The 20,165-nt window shown below is 34.7% G+C and overlaps 2 protein-coding genes, 1 long non-coding RNA gene and 1 pseudogene across 5 annotated transcripts in view; 3 read left to right on the forward strand and 1 right to left on the reverse strand.

Moving 5' to 3' along the window:
• Positions 1 to 2,548: 2,548 nt before the first annotated feature.
• On the forward strand, positions 2,549 to 4,023 carry LOC129939179 (DNA repair protein RAD51 homolog 1). Its single transcript, XM_056047085.1, has 3 exons — positions 2,549 to 2,817; positions 2,876 to 3,562; positions 3,624 to 4,023. Exons 1-3 carry the CDS (start codon positions 2,728 to 2,730, stop codon positions 3,870 to 3,872), a joined length of 1,026 nt encoding a protein of 341 aa, XP_055903060.1. The 5' UTR covers positions 2,549 to 2,727; the 3' UTR covers positions 3,873 to 4,023.
• A 2,496-nt stretch (positions 4,024 to 6,519) lies between these two features.
• LOC129940648 (uncharacterized) lies at positions 6,520 to 8,457 on the forward strand. Of its 3 annotated transcripts, none has more exons than XR_008780732.1 (4): positions 6,520 to 7,023; positions 7,084 to 7,616; positions 7,673 to 8,032; positions 8,099 to 8,457. It is a non-coding gene; the product is annotated as an uncharacterized LOC129940648 (long non-coding RNA). The 3 variants fall into 3 exon arrangements; XR_008780733.1 differs by having other exon boundaries at positions 6,520 to 7,398; positions 7,453 to 7,616; positions 8,099 to 8,453; XR_008780731.1 differs by having other exon boundaries at positions 6,520 to 7,616; positions 8,099 to 8,452.
• Positions 8,458 to 9,286: 829 nt separating this feature from the next.
• On the reverse strand, positions 9,287 to 10,649 carry LOC129941379 (tyrosine--tRNA ligase, mitochondrial-like; annotated as a pseudogene).
• Positions 10,650 to 15,196: 4,547 nt separating this feature from the next.
• LOC129938879 (protein similar) overlaps positions 15,197 to 20,165 on the forward strand; it is a 450,455-nt gene continuing 445,486 nt past the window's right edge. Inside the window, exon 1 of the mRNA XM_056046695.1 lies at positions 15,197 to 16,263. Within this exon, the coding sequence (XP_055902670.1) occupies positions 16,157 to 16,263 (107 nt within the window). The 5' untranslated portion in view covers positions 15,197 to 16,156. The remainder of the gene's footprint in view (positions 16,264 to 20,165) is intronic.

Genomic DNA, 20,165 nt, shown 5'->3' on the forward strand with positions numbered 1-20,165 from the left:
AATATATATTTGAACTCTAAAATTCACTTCGAACTCAAAACGAATTAAATTTCTGTGTTCTACATTTCGATATTTCCGATTTTCAAGTGATTTGAATTCCACCGGAGTAAGTTGGTGTGATTTAAATTCGACTTGAGGAAATTGTATCAATAGTTTCCTCAATATAATAACTTCGTTATAAGAGTTTTCCCAAACTATATTATTGGACACTTCTTATATCAAAGAACTGTAAACCTGCAGCTAGCTGGTTTATGCATCTGCACAATGCAAAAGGAAACCACCAACATTTTTTATTTACTGTATTGAAAAACACAGAAAAAATTAAAATATAAGAATTTATACAAATTATGACATTCAACTGAATTATTTATTGACTGATGTGATGTATTTCAGCTGCCTTTGTTTCACTCGATTTTGGGAACCCAGCTTTATATAATCATTGCATTTTGAAAAATTTAATTTTCAGTACTTCCATCATTGTCCAATTCACTAAGAACCAAGCTATGAATGTCAGTATCAATTCGGATGGTTTAGATAGTGTGTATCCTTTTTACTAACAAACATTCAATGTATTCTCAAATTCTAGATATTATTGACATAAGCTATTATCGTATTCATTTCCTTTCTCTATTTTGCTTCAAGGTAATCCCAAGCAATAAAGAGAAGGGAAAAGGAAAAACTTCGAAAAAGAGATGGGACTTTGAAGAAGGGGAAAGACAACACAAAATATGAAAAAATGTATGTAAAATATACAATTTCATTTACTGCACTATTGAGGTTAAATAGTTTTTAATCAAACTGGATCTTAAAGTATCATCATTCTCGCCTTATAAGCTTGTGAATTGGTTATATTCTACAAATCAAATTCAAATTGGAGGCATCAAATCTCCAGGTAAATGAGTAGAGTCGAAATCTTGGAAATCTGTGTCGGATGTGTCAACACTAGAGGCACAATCTTCCAAAGGTCCATCCACCTACTCGGATACGCAGATGATATTGACATAATTGGAAGATTAAAGCGTAATGTCAGTGGAGGCAAGACCAAGTCAATGAGGGCAAGACCAAGTATATGCTGTCATCAAAAAAGGACGTTGAACAACGAAGTCTTGGACAAAACGTCACCATGGACAGCTATAACTTTGAGGTAGTTAATGACATTGTCTACCTAGGCACCGCTATTAATACAGACAACGACACCAGCGCTGAAATCAAACGAAGAATAACTCTTGCAAATCGCTGCTTCTTCGGATTTAGAAGGCAATTAAGAAGTCAAGTCCTCTCTCGAGCATCTAAAATAACCATCTATAAGACACTCATCATCCTTTCTCATTTATGGTGCTGAGGCCTGGACCCTGTCAAAGAGGGATAAGAACGTCTTAGGATGCTTCAAAAGAAAAATTCTTCGGATGATTTTTGGTGCCGTCTGCACAGATGGAGAATGGAGGAGAAGATATAACGACTAACTGTACGGGCTGTACAGCGACACTGACCTAGTTAGCAGAATCAAAGTCCAACGGCTAAGATGGCTAGGTCATGTAGAGCGAATGGACATTAACGCTCCAGTCCGGAAGATTTTCGAATCCAATCCCGATTGACGGCGCAGTAGAGGAAGACCGCGATTCAGGTGGGGCACTCAGGTGGGAGAGGACCTCAACCAACCAACTTGGGACCGAGCTGGCTCGAGACGCACCGGACCGTAGCGCCACCTTAACTAAGTAAATAAGTAAGTATGTAGTTTCATAGTATCTCAGTTTTAAAAGAAGGAGATTCATCGGATTTATTGCATTATTTCTATAACAATAGCTTGAGTAGAGCCTCTGAGTACAAATTTCATATTGTATTATTGAATCATATAATATTGTATCAGTGTCTCTCTCTTTAAACGAAAATGCGATCGAAAGTTAACTTCGTCCAAAGATTTTAATTCCGAATATATGACTTCAAGGCTCCATAGATCGAAAAAGAATTCATCAAATTCATCATGATTTTATTTGAATACCAAAATGATGAATATTTTTGCATTTAATTCTATTAACTGTGAGTTATCTGGTTTATTGGTTACTTGACAGGTTATATGTGACTTTACTTTTACATTGTCAACCTACCCTAAAAAGTGAAAATCTATCTTTTTCAAATCAGTATCCTTAATATTTTCTTTCCGAGTGACTGGAAAAAGAGGCAACCAAATCTGATCTTTTAACATTTTTGTTCATTATACAATTAATAAAATCAAACTAAATTTATAAAATTTGGTCAGTAAAAGAAAATTCCTACCGTGAATAATAATGACGATATTCACATCTTAAGATACATCAATTTGCAATTTCCATTTCAAATTACATGAAAATATCTGACTTATATAAAACGATGAAATGTGAGACCGATTTGCCCAATGAAAATATTTGGCAGTTTATATTCCAAGATTTAAATGTAAAAAGAGTTGAATGTGAACAATCAAAAAGTTAAGTAACGAACACGGCTTTTGAAACAAAAAATGTAAATATTTTTGAGAGGTTAAATTTGGCGCATTGAACAAACCAAATTATTTTCGAAAATTCGAAAATGACAAATTTCTGCAAGTGCGCGATTTGATTTGATGTCTTGGTTTTATTTAAAATTTAAAAGAGGTTTTGAAATTCGTTCTTCTCTTTGTTTGTTTTTGTAAAAATAATTGTTTTAATTAAAGAAATAAAAACATATTTCTAAACTTTCATTGAATTACTTATCATGGAGCGTTCTTTGGCAACAATAACAACTGCTGATAATATAGAGGAGGAAGAAGAAGAGTTGGGACATCAATTGATCAAATGTTTAGAAGTAATTTTGCTATTACTTGTTTTCCCAAAAATGTATAAATTATTATTTATTTTTCAAGGGAAATGGAATAACAAGTAGCGATATAAAAAAGCTCGAAGAAGCTGGATATTTCACAGTGGAGTCGGTAGCATTTGCCCCTAAAAAGTCCCTGATCTGCATTAAAGGTATCTCAGAAGCTAAAGCTGACAAGCTCCTTGCTGAAGCCTCCAAACTTGTCCCAATGGGCTTCACTACAGCCACTGTCTATTTTCAAAAACGTTCTGAGATCATAATGCTTACTACAGGCTCAAAAGAACTGGACAAGCTTCTTGGGGGAGGCATCGAAACGGGCTCGATCACTGAATTATTCGGTGAATTTCGTTCGGGAAAGACTCAGTTATGTCACACTCTGGCTGTTACTTGTCAGCTGCCAGTGAGCCAAAACGGTGGGGAAGGCAAATGTCTTTATATCGATACAGAAGGGACCTTTAGGCCTGAACGTTTGGGTTCGGTCGCCGAACGTTATAAATTGGTGAGGGATGAAGTTTTTGACAATGTGGCTTGTGCTCGAGCTTATAACACTGACCATCAGACGAATTTGCTACAAGTAGCCGCAGCCATGATGGTGGAGTCCAGATATGCCCTGTTGATTGTAGACAGTGCTACAGCATTGTACAGGACAGACTATGTCGGCAGAGGAGAGTTGGCTGCCAGGCAAATGCATTTAGGTAGATTTTTAAGGTTGCTGCTTCGGCTGGCAGATGAGGTGAGTGTCAATGGATAGACAAGTCGGCTAGAAGAGTTCATTGTAAGTTTCTTTCTCGTAGTTTGGAGTTGCAGTGGTTATTACAAACCAAGTGGTGGCGCAGGTTGATGGTGGTACTTCGATGTTTGCTGCCGATCCAAAGAAACCCATTGGAGGCAATATAATTGCACATGCGTCCACGACTCGTTTGTATCTGCGCAAAGGACGGGGAGAGACGAGAATATGTAAAATATACGATTCACCATGTTTACCAGAGTCTGAAGCCATGTTCACCATCCAAGGTGATGGTATTGGAGATGTTCAAGAATGAAAGTTGAACTTGGACTTGGCGCTTGGCAAAAGATTGATAACTTTTTTATACCCACATCATTTTGTTAATGAATAAGATATTTTATTTTAGATTTAATCATTGATATCCTTTTATATTTGTAGTTCAGGAATTTTGTATTCATTACATATACATACATAAATGTTTGCTGATAAATTAAAATTGCATTATTTTTCTTTTTATTTAAAGAATTATTTTTAAGAAAATTAGAAAAGGTAAATAAAGAACTCGTACTCATTCTTCGTAAAGTTGACACTTCTATTTGTTGTTGGCATTTAAACAAAAATGTTTGCCCTTTTTTCTACTATAAATATGAACCACCACAAAATTTTTTATGCAGACATAAGATTTTATGCATCAAAATAATCTATGGTTGGTTGTCGTAGATCACTTCGATTTTTCCAAAGCTTTACTATTTGAGACCTTTTATACTGTGGGAATTTAGATTTTTGTCGAAAATCCACATAAAACATTCTATGCTGCATTTCTTAACCACCTTGGATTTGTCTCGTGGCTTATTTGGATTTCTTTGATAAAGATTCTAATTTGAGATTTACATAATGTAGGGTTTATAAGAAGTCAAAGAAGGTACGGAATCCAAAAATGTTATAACTTTTGGGGTTGACTTTTTACTTCTATTTAATTCTCAATATTGAATCAAAGTTAGAAGGAAAGGGGGGGAGGGCACTTGTATCACCCGTGAGCTCGACTTGGATTTGGACGCATATTTATTTTTAAAATTTGCCTCTCAAAACGTTAAACTAGAATCACATACATTTTAAAAGATGATTTTGTATTAATTATACATCAACATACTAACCTTCTATTAAAACAGGAAAAACAAAGTTTAGTAGTTGATTTAAATGGAACAGGCATGATAAATGTGAAACAAACATGCCAAGAACTGGAGCTAAAAGTTGTATTTATTAGAGTACTCTAAAACACATCTAACCTACCTAAAGTTTCAATGTATTCACCTTCAAAGTATAAAAGGTAAGAAACGATCGTTACAAAAAATATTGAAAGGTGACAATGGACAGGTTCAGGCGACATAAGGGACTTGAAAGTAAGGCAAGTTTCAGTTTCCGATTGGCAAGCTGCCAAAAAATTGACTTCCAATTAAGGCAACTTCATTGGAAAGTTGACTGGAAAGTAAGTCAAAAAAAATCTCCCTAACTATCAAGTCAAGTGTACTTATGTTACAGTGACAATTGATGATGTTTTTTAATTCAACTGAAAGCCGAACTTTATTACTGCATGAATTATTTATTTTCTGCACAATTCCATTTAATCTTTTTTGTAAAAGGGTTCCTTGTCAAATTGGAAAAGAAATAAGTAATATTTCTCTACAATACAAAATAAAAATCGTGATAGATTTTTAGCTTGCCTGAGGAGTGTTTTGCAGACAATAATGTTTTTTTTTTTATAGTTTTTGTACAATGAACTGAAGTTAGAGGTTAGTGGAGTAAAGTTCCAAGTTTGAAGATTGAGATAGTTGAAAAACTAACTAGTTGCCTTGGTCAAAATGTACGTTCAGAGAATGCAGTTGACTGCAAATGAAGTCCCTTATGTTGTCTGAACCTGCCTAATAATATAATAAGTCAATCTTTTACCATTATTCAGTAAAATCTCCGGCTACAATCCTTCATTTAAACAGTTTAACCTTAGGAGTGTCCATTAATTTACCCTCAATCCCATCTTCGTCGTAATGTGAGATACAGAGATTCGATCTTTAGCCGTACTACGCGAATGTGTAATAGGTACCTTACTTGTCTGTCTTGTTATGTGATATTGATATGTTATGTATCTGTCAAATTCCTTTGAAATTGTGCTTATACTTTCACTTGTACATAACTACATATATATAGTACACGGGTCTAATGTAACATTAAATGGAGGCTTTAAATGCTAAACGACTTCACAAGGTTGTTTGAAGCTTGCATAAAAAGAAGGTTCTATTCAATGTTCGGTGAATTTTTAACTCAAAAAAAGCTGGCTATTTACAAACGAGCTAAATAGTGTAATTTAAATTTATTCGAACAACTTCAATCGTAGTAGCGCAATTACAGCCAACAATGTATAACTTATATATCAAAGTTGAAGTTACAATCTTTACTGATCAACGGTTTAGTGTAAAAACATTGTGGACGCATTAAAGGACACCCTTTAGCATAGTATTTTGTTTCCAACTACATGAAACCAAAATGTAAAATGTGATCTTATTATTAAATGAAATATTTTATTATGATTGTTATTAAGGGAACATACAATATATCGTTCTTTTTTTATTTGAAATACTGAAAATCGAGAGAAAATTTGTATTTTGTTCAAAAATCGATGTATTGCATAGTTGACACAGCCAAAACTATTAATGAACCCTTTCGCATGAAAAAGAATCCTTTTTAAAATAGGTAATTGTCCATTTGGTAATAAATTTATATGCGAAAAATATTTATGTTCAAGATTTCGTTGTTTTCCTGCATTGAAGTCACTTGTTTCAATCAATGGGGTTGCTTAGGCAGAGTCATACTGGCATCCTGTCATCTTAAACTTAATTACAAATAAATAAATGATTTGAAAAAAAGCCAAAAATGCATCACCCGTTTTACTATTTTATCATAATTTCAACCATAGAGGAAATATATTATCTAGAGTCCCGACCGGTACCCGTCCTACCTGAAACACCCTCAAATTTTATTCGAGGTGAACTCTCCCAAATTCGAGGTGAACTCTCACAAATTCTCTATCGGTGAATACATGTGAGTGGAGAAAAAAAAGCAAAATGGGGGATTGGGCTAAAAAGAAACTTATGGAATTTTTGTGACCTGTCAAAAATGACAATCAATTTTGCAAAACAAAACAATGGGTTTCGGATTTTTAAAGTAAGTTTTTGTTAATTGTTTTGATTTTTAATATAATTTGATATTTTTCAGACCAAAATTCTTTCTAATGAAGAGGGTATATACAAGTTCACTTCATTGAATAAAAATTAAGTCAAATTGCTGTGAAGGAGGTGCAACAATAATGGATTTATTTTACATTCTTTCTTTTCATTTTAGATAGTGCCAAAATGCAGGAAGCAATTTCCTTTAAGTAATTTGGGAAGCAAACCAAACGAGGCGCTGATTTGCAGGTAAGTTTTTTGTATATTATATTTCTCTTAACAAAATAATATCAATGTTTTTAACTACAGATACTGCCCATTGTTTTTGTATGTACTTCTCAACTGCAATAGCTGCCGCAGGTGTTGACGGCGGAGGTGTCACCATCAAAACCATTAGAAACAACACGACCAAGTCAATGATGCAAGTGGAAGTTTTGCCATGTAATAGTCGACCGCTGACGCCCTTCTCGATCAATTGTGTAAGTACGTATCGAAACATTCATATCGTAGTCAACTAGCTTAATCTTCGTCTTCTAGGTGTAAAGAGTACTACCAGTCTGCAAGAGACGCAAACAAAACAAGAATACAATCGCAGGAGACTCCAAAAAATGTCCAACCCTGACTGTAAGTGAGTTCAAATTTTAAATCTACAACGAATCCATTCATTTTGCTCCTAAGGATCGCACTGGCTTAACGGTGTCAATCATTCGGAGGCAAATGAGCTGGCCCGACAAGAATCCCCCAAGAAGCCAAACAGATTCAGATCAGTCTCTCGGCAGCTACTGACAATGTCGGCGAATTGAATCCATCGATTTTCACACAGAAAATCAACATCAATAAAAGTAAGTCAACTTCCATTTCAGATTTCCTTATATAATGAAAATTAATTCCTTTATAGTCACGACAATTCAGCAGCGTCATGGTCAACCTGCCGATCAACCATTCACAGTGAACAACCTCTATTCGTAGCAGAAGCGATCCCTGCGTTGTCGACAATGCGAACACAATGTCATCAAGCCGGAGTACCATCCAGGATCGATCAAGTATCGCATTCAATTGTTTGCTAACTACCATGTGCCAGACGTTCTGCTTGTGCGTTGTGAAAAGCCACTGAAGCCTGGCACGTCCACTGAATTGATCCTCAAGCTAACTAACCCAACGATGTACCATATAACCACAACCATTATGAAACTGCTAACCAAGGAAGAAGAACAGCGAATGATCGACTTCGAATAAAAGTTCAACGAAAGGAACCAAAGTAAAAAACAAAAAAAATCGAATTGGAAATTCTTATTCTATGTTGTTTCTCTTATTTTTTTTATAGATTCACCACTTGGAGAAAGTCCAATAACGTAACAATTAAATTGAACTTCACACCTGAAGAAGGATTGAAACCAGGCGATGATGTTACTCTTAGTTTCTTGATGAAATATACTTTTGTGAATACATACACACGCCCGAAAAGAAAGAACGTCAAAAACACGCATTATCATCGAAAGTTTTTGTAAAAGTTGGTCAAATTGAAGCCTAGATTTATTTCTATGTATATCTAGAAAATAATCTTTTTTGCAAAAAACTTGTTTATTTATTTTGAGCTATACTGTAATTTTGTATATATTGTATATTCTATTGTTTCTTTGCTGACTAGGATCATTTTTATTCAAAATTATTTATGATTTACTTTACTTTAATAATAAAGGAATTTGTTTTGAATTCAAAGATGTTGGTGTTTTTTGCTTCAGAGGACTTACATAACTAAATGTTCGTTGGAAAAACGAATAAGCTGTATAAAGTATATTTTTCTTTATTGAGGCATTACAAATTTAATATTTGTAATACTTATTCTTCTTATGTTTTGGTTCATCACTTTCGTGTGTATTCTTTCGCGATTCCATGTGGACTCATGAGTTTCATTTGATTCTACCTAAAGTATTGAATTGTAATACTTTTATGGTTTTAAATAGTTCGTGAGTTTATTGTTGATGCTGATTACGAATACGAACTTCGATTTTAGCTAAAAAAACTATTTTTCAACATTATTTTTGTCAATTTTCAATTTACTACAGGAACTTGATGTTTTGTCCTAAGACTACAAATTCGTAATAAAAAGTACGAAACAAATTTGAACGAAATACTGAGGAAAAATATTGTAGGTTTGAAAAAACATACATAACTCATTTTTTTGTTTTGAAAAAAGCTATTTCATGAATTTAGATTAAAAAGTCTACATGATTTAAATAATTCCTTATCACAGAAAAGAATACAATATTATTGTTAAGGACTTTTAACTAATGTGAATTTTAATTGTATAATCTAAACAAATTGTTTTTATTCATATACTCATCCTTGCCAACAAAAATGGAACATTAACCATTTTGAACGGATCGATTCAAAATCGAAAACTATGAACAAAAGAAAACATAAGAAATTAACAACTTGAAAATCCAATTGATGTAATAAATAAATAAAATAAAAAACATATGAAAATGGGAACGGAACACATAAACTACATTTACTTTTGATTGATATTGAACCCTCCAGTTGTGATGATTCTGATCGCATCAGCTGAAAGAAGAATTTTAATTTTAAAATAAATTACCTGAAGCAAAAACTTAACACTTTTCACTTACTCTCTGTTGTAAAACATTTAGCTTTTAGTGCCAGATCAAGAATGGATAGTCCAGGCTCTGAAAAAATCTCAACGATCGGATTTCGTTGTAATTCAGTTCACCTAGTCCTTCAACATTTCCCTTATAGAGCGCCGCTGTGACTTTTTCGTCTTGTTTTAGACATACCTCTGGAATGAGAAAAACTTAAATAGCTAAAAGAAGTGATTTATTTTTTTATTAAAAATCACCTCCATAGACTTGAAGCGTCACATCTTCTTTGTGCTTTTCTCTTCTCTGGTAATTTTTTGTGTTCTTCAATGAGAAATGCAATTTCTTCTTTGTGGGATAAAAGTTTGAGAAGCTTCTCGACTTCAGAATCTGGCATTTTCAAAAAGAACTGATAAAGAACAAATGACGACTTTTTTCTTCGTCCAGCCAAATACCATTGCCAGCAGATTTTCCGAACTTGTCTTCGCCTTCGTTGGTCACTATTGGAAGTGCCAATCCAAATACTGATTTCTTTTTTTCTACTCTGCTGATAGTTCGTGGCCAGTCATTAAGTTACCCATTTGTTCACAGCCTCCCATTTGAAAGCGACAATTGTATTTCTGAAGCAAATGCAACAAGTCATAACCCTGGATAATTTGTTATGTGAATTCGGTAAAGCTCATTCTAGCTGCACTATTAAGTCGCGACTGGACTGACGATATTGAGAGCAGTAATCCCATTCGAAAGTGTCTTCCCATATTGGCAACAAAGTCCTCTACATTCAGATTTTCTTACCATGATGCATTGTTGACGACTCTGAAAAAAGATTATCAAAACGATTGAGTTTTTAAAGCGCATTAGGTTTCTATTATAGTTACCTAATTTGTCTCAATGACCGACAACCCTAGTTTATTTCGTTTTGTTTTGCCACTAGGATAACCGATAAGACCCGTATTCCAACTAACGCAATTGGATTGTGTCTTTCTCGATGCCATGCAGAAGTCCAATTATTACCAGGAGATTGCCAACGTTAGACTATCGGCAGCTTGATCAAAGCCGGCGTAGATTGTTTGTTGTTTACCTGTGAAAAGTTTTGCCATTTCCGGGCTACCGTTTTAAGAAGAACAGAATATAATTCATTACGATTTCTTATAGTTTTTATAAACATACAAAACAATATACAACTTACCCAGCGGTGTCTGGAAAGAGATCCTGAAAGAATCCTCTATCAGCTAGAGCCAAGTTACGTAGGAAAATACTTCTTCGGATATGATGAAGTCACTTTTTAGATCGATGGATTAGTTGACTCTGGATCATTTTGTATACAATTATTTATATGATATAGATAAAACAGTTAATCAGGAGCACTATTAACAACTTTGTTTTATTAATTTTCACTTTTGTTTTGATTTATTTGTTTTGATTTATTTAAAATTTAAATCCCAGCAATTGTACTTTGTTTTCTTTTTAATTTTCGCTGTCAAAATACTTACCTCGCTTTTGATCTGTCAAAACTGGGTACAACTCAAATTGCGCCACGTTCGCATTGCAGTTCTAGGGTGCGCCTATACTTTCGGCATGATTTATTCTGTTTTTAGCTAAACTTTTCATAAAAATGATAGAATTTGCTTGCCAAATGCAGTTAAATATTATTTTAAGCACTGTTTTCACTAAAAAGAAGTTGCAAAATTAATTTTTCTTAAAATATTGCATTTATTTTCAATTTTTGAATTCAACGGATCTCTTTTTTGAACGGCTGAGTTCACCTCATAGTTTTTTCCCCCGCGGCCGAGCAATGTGGGCACAAATTCCATAACAACTACATTCATAATGGCTTGGTCCCATAAGAAATGCACGGGACCACTAACACATGCTTATCCTTATGGACAAAATCCTCACAATTTAGCTTGTAGACCGAAAGAGAGCAAACCCATTAAGTCGGGACTCTAGATAATATATTTCCTCTATGATTTCAACTCTGTTAAAACAAGCTGTGATGTGGTACTTTACGGAGCTGCCACTTTACTCCTTTAGCAGTAGATCAACTGCGATTTGGCATACATTAAAATCTAATACGCAGCAAAACGTATGTTTTACTTTCTTTTAAATACACACAGCCACAACAGCGAAACCCCTGGTTTGAGGAGGCAAATAGCATTTTCATCGTCTATGATGTACAGAATATTCTCAAATACAACTTCAGCTAACATTTTGCATCTTTTTGTTTACCTAGCAACAAATACAAAAAGCTCAAATCAATTTTCCACCATGTGTTAAATCAGCTTTTCTATCAGATACCTATATACCCCAGAAATTCTTGGATACCTTTGGATTCCTTTTTTGACATCTCAGCTGTTTTCGATCAGCTGTTATTTTACACGTAAAACACTAACAAAAAGGTACTATCCAGATACCCTACCTGTCTGAGATTGAATGCAGCCATTGTTTCTTTTTATAACTGTCAAAATATCTTCTTTTAATCAGTCACTAAAAAAATCATTATAGCGCAAGTAACAGAATCGAGCAACACGTACAAATGATACAATTTTACTGTCAACATGCAGTTCAGTTTATCCTAATTTTGCCTTAGAAAGCAATTAAGAAGTAAAGTCGTCTCTTGAGCATCTATAATATGTATCTAAATCACCATCAATAAGACACTCATCATCCCGGTTCTCATTTATGGCGCTGAGGCCAGGACCCTGTCAAAGAAAGATGAGAGTTTCTTAGGATGCTTTGGGACAAAAATTCTTCGGGTAATTTTTGGTCCCGTACGCATAGATGGAGAATGGAGGAGAAGATATAACGACGAACTCTACGAGCTGTACAGCGACACTGACCTAGTTAGCAGAATCAAAGGCCGACGGCTTAGATGGCTGGGTCATGCAGAGCGAAAGGACATCAACGCTCCAGCCTGGAAGGTATTCGAATCCAATCCCGAGGGACGGCGCAGTAGAGGAAGACCGCGAATCAGGTGGCGCACTCAGGTGGGTGAAGACCTCAACCAACTTGGCGTGCGGAACTGGCTAGAGACGCATGTTGGTTGAGGCTCAGGTCCGCCCGGACCGCCCGGAAGTTTATTTATTAGTTTAAATTCTTACAAAAAAATTAACATGTTACTAGCATCTAACGGTCTTTCGTTTTCATATTAGAGACTTTTAGTTTTACTGGTGAACACACATTATTTTAAACTCTCTGGATATAGAGTGTTCATAAAAGTAGCAGTGCTTTTGATTTTATGATTAAAAAGATTAAAAATTCAATTTTTTTAGTATTTTACGGTAAGTAAACATTTTACTATTTAAAGTTTTAAGTATTTGTAACATACTAGCATATAAAAAATTAATAAATATTTAGCTCAAAAATAAACAATGGGACAGTCAAGACACTGCACCGAAAAAATTAGAAACCTTATTAAAAAACTGCATTTGGAGGGAAAAACCTACCAAAATATTCAAAACATCCAAAGCTGCTCAGCAAAAATGGTCAGTAACGCCTCAAAATGGCAAAAAAACCAAAACGCGAGGCCCAAAAAGGATGACTACTGAAAGAACTGACAGAAAATCGTTCAGTTAGCAAAACAGAACCCTTCCATAGCCTCTAGGAAAATAAGAAATTGACTTCAACTGTCTGTTAACGCTGTCACAATACGAAAACGTATTTTATAAGCGAAGTTACCAGCCCGAAGTCCATGCAAGGTAGGTACCATTCTAGACGAAAAGGCATGTGGAAAAGAAAATGGAGTTTGTTAAAGCGCATTGAGATTGGGCAAAAGAGAAATGGATGAATCTTTGGAGCGATGAAAGGAAAGTCGTCCTTTTTGGGTGCAAGGGTCGTCGAGCATATTTGAGAAAACCCCAAAGTGCAGCACACGATCCACGGTACACTATAAAAACAGTGAAGCATGCTGGAGGAAAAATTATGATATGGGGTTGCTTTTCATATTACGGGGTCGGACCTATTAATCCCATGGAGGGTATAAAGGATACAACCGAGTATGTGAAAATTCTCGAGGAGGTTATCTTACCCTATGCTGAAGAGGAAATGGTTTCGGTATACCAACAAGACTATGATTCAAAGCATACGTCAAAAATGCTAAATCATGGTTTGCGCAGAAGAAGTAATCCGTTATAGAGTGGCCCCCGAAATCCCCTGACATTAACCGTATCGAACATTTGTGGGGGGTGTTAAGAACGCCGTTCATAAAGCAAAACCCTAGAAGTTTCATGAAATATATTATGACTTTGACATTGAAGGCCTTTTTGTTTTATTTGAAGAACATTGCTATTTTTATGAACAAAACTGTACAACTCTCAACCATTCCTTTGTGTGACCAATTAGACACGGTCCAAATTTGCCCGCCATACATGTCCGAGCCACAGACACTTTGAAAGATTGATTATTTTTATATTTTTCATTTGGACCACAAACAAATCAGTGTGTATCTGTATATACAACTTCCAGCAATTTGACCTGCAAAAATAGCTTAACTTATAAAACTTGTTAGCAGAAAAACATGAACGATGGTAATCTCATATCATAAAAGTTGTCAACTGAACCAGAAAAAATAAAAAAGGGGAAAGAAACATTAGGGAATTGATTCCTTCAACTTTTGTATGAGATAGACTGAGATAATCGTTATGTGGCAAGATCAGATTGTGAAAACAGGCAGAACTACTTAGCTGTTTGATTTCCCACACACGATAGTGCCAAACCTTGGCTTATTAGCTTGGGCTTATTGATTTCAGACGTTTTAGATTTGATGAATCTAAAAGGAACGACAGAACCAAACCGAGCTACCTCAGTTTCAACATGCACGGTCGATTTTGGATGATTAGATCCATTTGGATCTTTGAGTCTGTAGTGTATGTCCAGCTTAAGATCTTATAGATTTCTGTATTCTCAGATGTATGAACAAAATTTCTTCTACAAATTCTCTATCGCACAATTTGCATCCATAGAAAATCTAAGAACTGTCATGGAGTGTTTTTGTTAACTTTTGCCGTAGCCGCATCGTGAAGTTGGTGGTTTTATATACAAAAATGTTAAGTAAAAAGAAGTCTGTACATACTAATGTCACCATAGCCCCTAGATGTCAGCCCGTAGAGTCTTCCCGATGAGAGTACTATATGTGAAACGTTGCGTTTACTTTACAATAGTTTATTCGTATTTAGAAGAGGAGCTTTATATTTTTATAAGACCTAAATAATTATATGTACTCAAGATCTGTAGCATGGTATTCCAACGCAATAGACATCCTGAGCTATACATGCATATGATTATGATTCACGAAAAATATTATTTTTCAAACTTTTAAATGAATATTCTTAAAAATGTTCTAATTTGTAAGCATTTCATGAACGACCATACCTATTTTTTTCATATTTGCAGCAATTTTGTATCAATCCTTTGGGAAAATTTTATTCAAAAAATCCCTTTCAAATTTCCCACCCACCATTGAACACTCTTTCCTTCAATCAGCAACAAATTCCAATTTTCAATCTGTCTAATAAAAAAGAGACAAAACGAAAACAAATCACTTCTGCTACTTCACTCTTACAATCCGCCATAACAAAATTGAATAATTTGTTTTTGTGTTCTCATTACCTCATCCAAATCAAAATACACTTACCTCACTCTATTCTATCAACACAAACCATAAGACCGAGCGAGACAACTAAACTACAATCCAAATAAGACAAGAACATTAACCCGAACGAAATCAAAATATTGTCAAAATAAGAGCGAGACCACTGTCATATATTTCGCCTATTGCCGTCGAGAACGACAACGAACTTCAAGTTTGCTGGAATGAGACTGCAGCGCTCCGCTCTGGTCCTACTCTAGTACTACTAGGTGATACATGTAATCTCCCCGTGTCTTTCATAGGAGTCGTAAAAAGAATTTTTATAATCCGATTTGAGCACAAATATTTTACACCAAAATAATCTTAATTATCTCGCGTGAAATTCAATTAAAACAAAGCAAAACAAAATCAATTAAATTCGATCCTACGTCGCGTATCGAATCGGTTCGGATATTTGCATGCATTTGTCAAAAATGCATTCGAAATATAGCTTACATCCGTGCATTTTAATAACACGGTTCGCGATTACTTAAAGCAAAGTCAAAAAGGAAAGTTTTCGGAAACACTTCAAGTTTCTTGGATAGTGTCCTAAGTCCTGTGCCCTCTGTGTGTTGTGTTACTTTACCCAACTTCCCCCTCATAAATATTAAAAATCTTCCTCAAGAAAAATCAAAAATAAAACGAGAGATAATTCTTGTCTTCAGCAGAGAAGTGTTGTTATTTGTTTTGAAAATCTAAATTTTTTAAATTTGTTTCTTTTTGTTATATTTTTGTGGAAAATCTCCGAAAATAGTGTGAGGAAGAGTCTTTGGAATCAACCCAGGGAAACTACCTTAAATCTACGTCATACAAAAGGCCCCCTTGATTCAAAATACTTAAAGTTTTTACACCTCTACAGTGTACACCATCTGGAGATGAGTTTCTAATAAAATTAAAATTAAAAAAGAAAAGAAAAATATATCTAAGCATATTATTGTGAATTGATTTCTAGTGCCAAATCACGATTTAGTTCATTTGTCAAAATAAGAAAAATAGAAATAAAAATTACATCAAAGTGAAGTGAAATAGGAAATCAATTAAAACCAAGTGAAAAATAGAAAATAAATATTGTTTTTCTTAATAAAAAAGGAAAAATATTATTCTTATTTAAATTAAAAGGAAAAATATAAAGAATCGTCATCAAAAATAAAGTCAAAAAATGACCACGGATAAGAGCAATGCGGCTGACACCGTTGCTGCCACAAAAACAAAAACAAAAACAACACCAACTCAGCAAACGAATGGAAAGCCAAAGGAAAAGAGAAGGTGGGTTTGGTTTGGTATTGGTTGATTAGAGTTGAAGGCATTAGACGACTTGAAGAGTTTTTCTTGTTGATAATAATTCACAATAATAAATTTATTTATTTAATGTTTTTATCCAGTATACAATTTAATAATATAAAACAAAGGGTTTCCTTTTTGAGATTCTATTCTTTTTGTACATTTTGATGTTCAAATGAAGATAGAAAATTAATTATTTTAAAGAAAGAATATAAATACTTGTAGATTCAACATGTTGTTTTTGTCTTATCTTCATTTATGCGTATAGTGATTAGTGAGTAGCCCGATTTACCCTAAAGTCGGCTTTCTCTCATATTTTAGATACCTATGCTAATTTGCATAAATATTTTTATTTATTAATTTCTGTTGATTAGATTAGGGTGTAAGGTGGGGAAGATTTTTAAATTAGCTATCCCACGTGGCAATACATTTTGAGAATTCTCACAAAAGTTGATGATTCAAAGTTGAAATGACGATTCTAGGGCATCGCAATTTGACATGCTTGGTAAAAATATATTAAAATGAACTTATCTTTTGATTAAGAATTGTAAAAATAATTATACAAAAAATCCATACTTAGTAGGTAAAGAAACCGCTTAAGGGCACTTGATTTTAACGAATACCTTCCCAATGCCCGAGTACGTTTACTGGTATTTTGCAGGTAGCTAAGAAGTAAGTAAATCGGTGAGACATCGTGAGCCCGTGTATTAATCCATTTGCTCATATAAAACATAAGGTAGCGAATCTTTTCATTTTATAAATTAAATGATTAGTGAGATACTGAAGCACTGCAAAAAAGATCTATTGTGCCCTTCTATCCCCTAAGAAACTGAGTAAAAATGCTCATTCTACAATATGAACGCCAAATTAGTTCTTTTGAATACGTGAAGAATTAAGGGTTTTCGCTAAATTTTTATTTTTTTTTATTTAAATATACAACTAATATATGATCTGTTGTCTTCTCGTACACATTACAAAACCTACAGATTTCACAGATCTTCAAACCCAAGAAGTCTTTTAAGGTTGCAGAGACCAATGAGAAGATAGTAATAGAAGTAGTTTCTTACATACTGCATTTCAGATCAACTGTCCGATCATCGACTTTCATACATTATAGAACCTTAGAAAAGAAAGAAAAATGGGCGTGGTATCCACCCACATTTGTTGGAATTGCTATCATTGTATTGAAACACAAACTTCATGATATTCGGTGGTGGGGTTTTTCTTGTTAAGCTCAGAGCAGAGAAAATAGTTGCTAAGAAAGATCTGTGTTTCTTTTTAAGCTCAGATATAGGAGAGTGATCGGTTTGTGTTTTTTTTTCAATCGGAGCTTTGGAATGGAGTAAAAATATGAACTTGGCTGACTTCACGATTGTTTTGTGTGAAAGAAGCAGATGGCAAATTCTAAAACTACTGTTCTGTTATAAAGCGTTCTGATCTAAAAATAAAGATCTAACTATTATCAATTATTGTTAACAACCGTTAAATGTTGTCCTGTTTAAACATTTAGAATGTAAGGATTTGTCACAATATGACCTCATCACATTGGTGAAATTTCAAATAGTTACGATTTGTAAACATTCTTAACTCAGCTCAGGGGCTCAGTTGAAAGTTTTGAACTGTCAAAATAAACGATTTGTTTACAAACAAGTAACTGTTTTTTTGTGGCTAGGGATAAAACAATGAACTGTAAAGCACTTTGTCATGTATGTAAATTTGACCGTGCATTTTCACTTCAATACAATAAATTAATGATTTCGTTGAAAACAAAATATTTTGTTCAGGATTTGTTTCATAACATTGTACAGGGTGGGGCTTGGTTACCTCGTTATCTGAAACTCACGCAACTAAGCGGCTATTAATAGCAGAGCGTTGGTTTAAGGCCCAACTATAATAGACATAAGCTAGCATATGCGCGGATAAGTAAACGTGCAAATACAAATAATCTCAATACGAGTGTATATAATGGAGTCTAGCTCCGTTTCGTTCAATTTTTCTCAGTTTCGTTAACTTAAGCAAACTTAAGCAAGAGCGATCCCAGTCGCTCGCCGCATAAGTAAAATCTGACATGTAGATACGTGAGCAAAATTGCATTATGGCTATCCGCGTAATTTCACAAACTTAAGTGAATTTTCGTTGGGTTTTTGACATAAGCTTATGTTTGCTTATGCCTATTATAGTTGGGCCTTAAGGCTTGTTCGAAACCACGTTATCTAATGTTTTCGTTATGACTTGTTCAAAGTCAACAATGCAGTGGACAAAGCAGGAGCGATCCTTCGCCGTGGAGGATTACTTTTCTTTCAGCCGTTCGATCATCGCATTTCTATTTGCTTTCAAAAACCATTTCATTGCATACAGAACGTGCAATATCCAGAATAGGCATTATTTACCCATGGTTCTTTGCAGAGAACGAAAGAGCAGTTACGGTCAACTCTGAACGTTATGTCAGCATGATTCTGGTTTTTTCTGCCCAAACTTGAAGAAATGAATATAAGGGAAGTGTGGTTTCAACAGGATGGCGCCACAGCTCACACGGCAAGTAGGTAAATGAATATTTTGCGTGAACACTTCTCTGAACGACTCATCTCTTTTAGAGGCGATCTTCAGAGGCCAGCACGATCGCTATATTTAACCCCATGTAATTTTTTCCTGTGGGGCTACCTTAAATCGTTGGTATACACTGATCGTCCAAAGACCTTCGTCATCTTAAAAATAATATTCGTGCTGCCATTGCCGACATTAGCACAAATTGAAAAACAATTTCAAATTCCGACTATCTCAGTGGATTGATGAGAACGGTGACCACCTTCGAGATGAAACTTTAAATGTACTTCTATACACAGAAACAATAATTAAATCAATATTGCCAATACTTTTTGTGTTATGATTTTTTAAAATAAGGAATCAACCACGCCCCACCCTGTATATTGTTTTTTCATCAATTTCTATTAACTTTCTCAAGCAAGTTGAAAGCTACTGCAATTTTTCCCTCTTTATTCATTTTGCGATTTAAAGCTATAAAAACATTTTTTTATTTTTGATATTGGTATTTTGACATATCAAACATTTTTAACAAATATTCTAATAAATTCTAAATATTCTTTACATACAATTGTTAACAATTGTTCAACAAACGACAGACCTTAGTGTGTTTCATAAATGAATCGGAATGCCATAATGAAACTCAGCTGAGAGCGTACTCAAAGCGCTCCTCTTCTACACCTACGCGACATCGGTGCGGTTTTCGGAGTTATGTTTCAGCAACCCCCAACTCTTGCCTAGTGAAGCTGACTCCTCCTCGACGGTCCAGCGCCATGTTCTTCTCGGACGTGCAGTTCTTCTTCATTCTTGTATGAGCAAATTCCAATGCATTACTTGGCTTGCACTGCAGTCGTTACTTTTTCGAAGAGTATGCCCAATCCATTGCTACTTACGCCTTCTTATAATGGAGTCTATAGGTCCTTCTATGAAGAACCTCATTGGATATTCGGTTTGGCCAGAAAATATTTAGGATGTTGCGAAGACAACTATTCAAGAAGGCTTGCAGCTTCCTTGTAATGGCTGAAGTAAATTTTCAGGTGCTAAACCCTCAAAAAAGCTGATAGAGTTATTCTTCCAAATTTTCGACAACATACCGAAAACCGCATTTGCTCTGCCGATGCGGCGGAAGACGTCTTGTTCGGTTCCGCCTTTGAAGGAGACAACACTTCCAAGGTGTTGAAAGCTCCCCCTTTCTCCATCGGTTGTAACGAAATATTTACTTGAGAGGATCATCAGGTTCCAAAGCTGATTATTTTTGTACTGCAGGAGTTTTTTTTCCACTCCACGATTTCTGCTTCTCTCTCCACACTTGTTGTCATTTGATGGAAATCCATGATCCTATGAGA

The sequence above is a fragment of the Eupeodes corollae genome, chromosome 1, assembly GCF_945859685.1.
Source record: "Eupeodes corollae chromosome 1, idEupCoro1.1, whole genome shotgun sequence".
In the NCBI taxonomy this organism is placed as follows: Eukaryota; Metazoa; Arthropoda; class Insecta; order Diptera; family Syrphidae; genus Eupeodes; species Eupeodes corollae.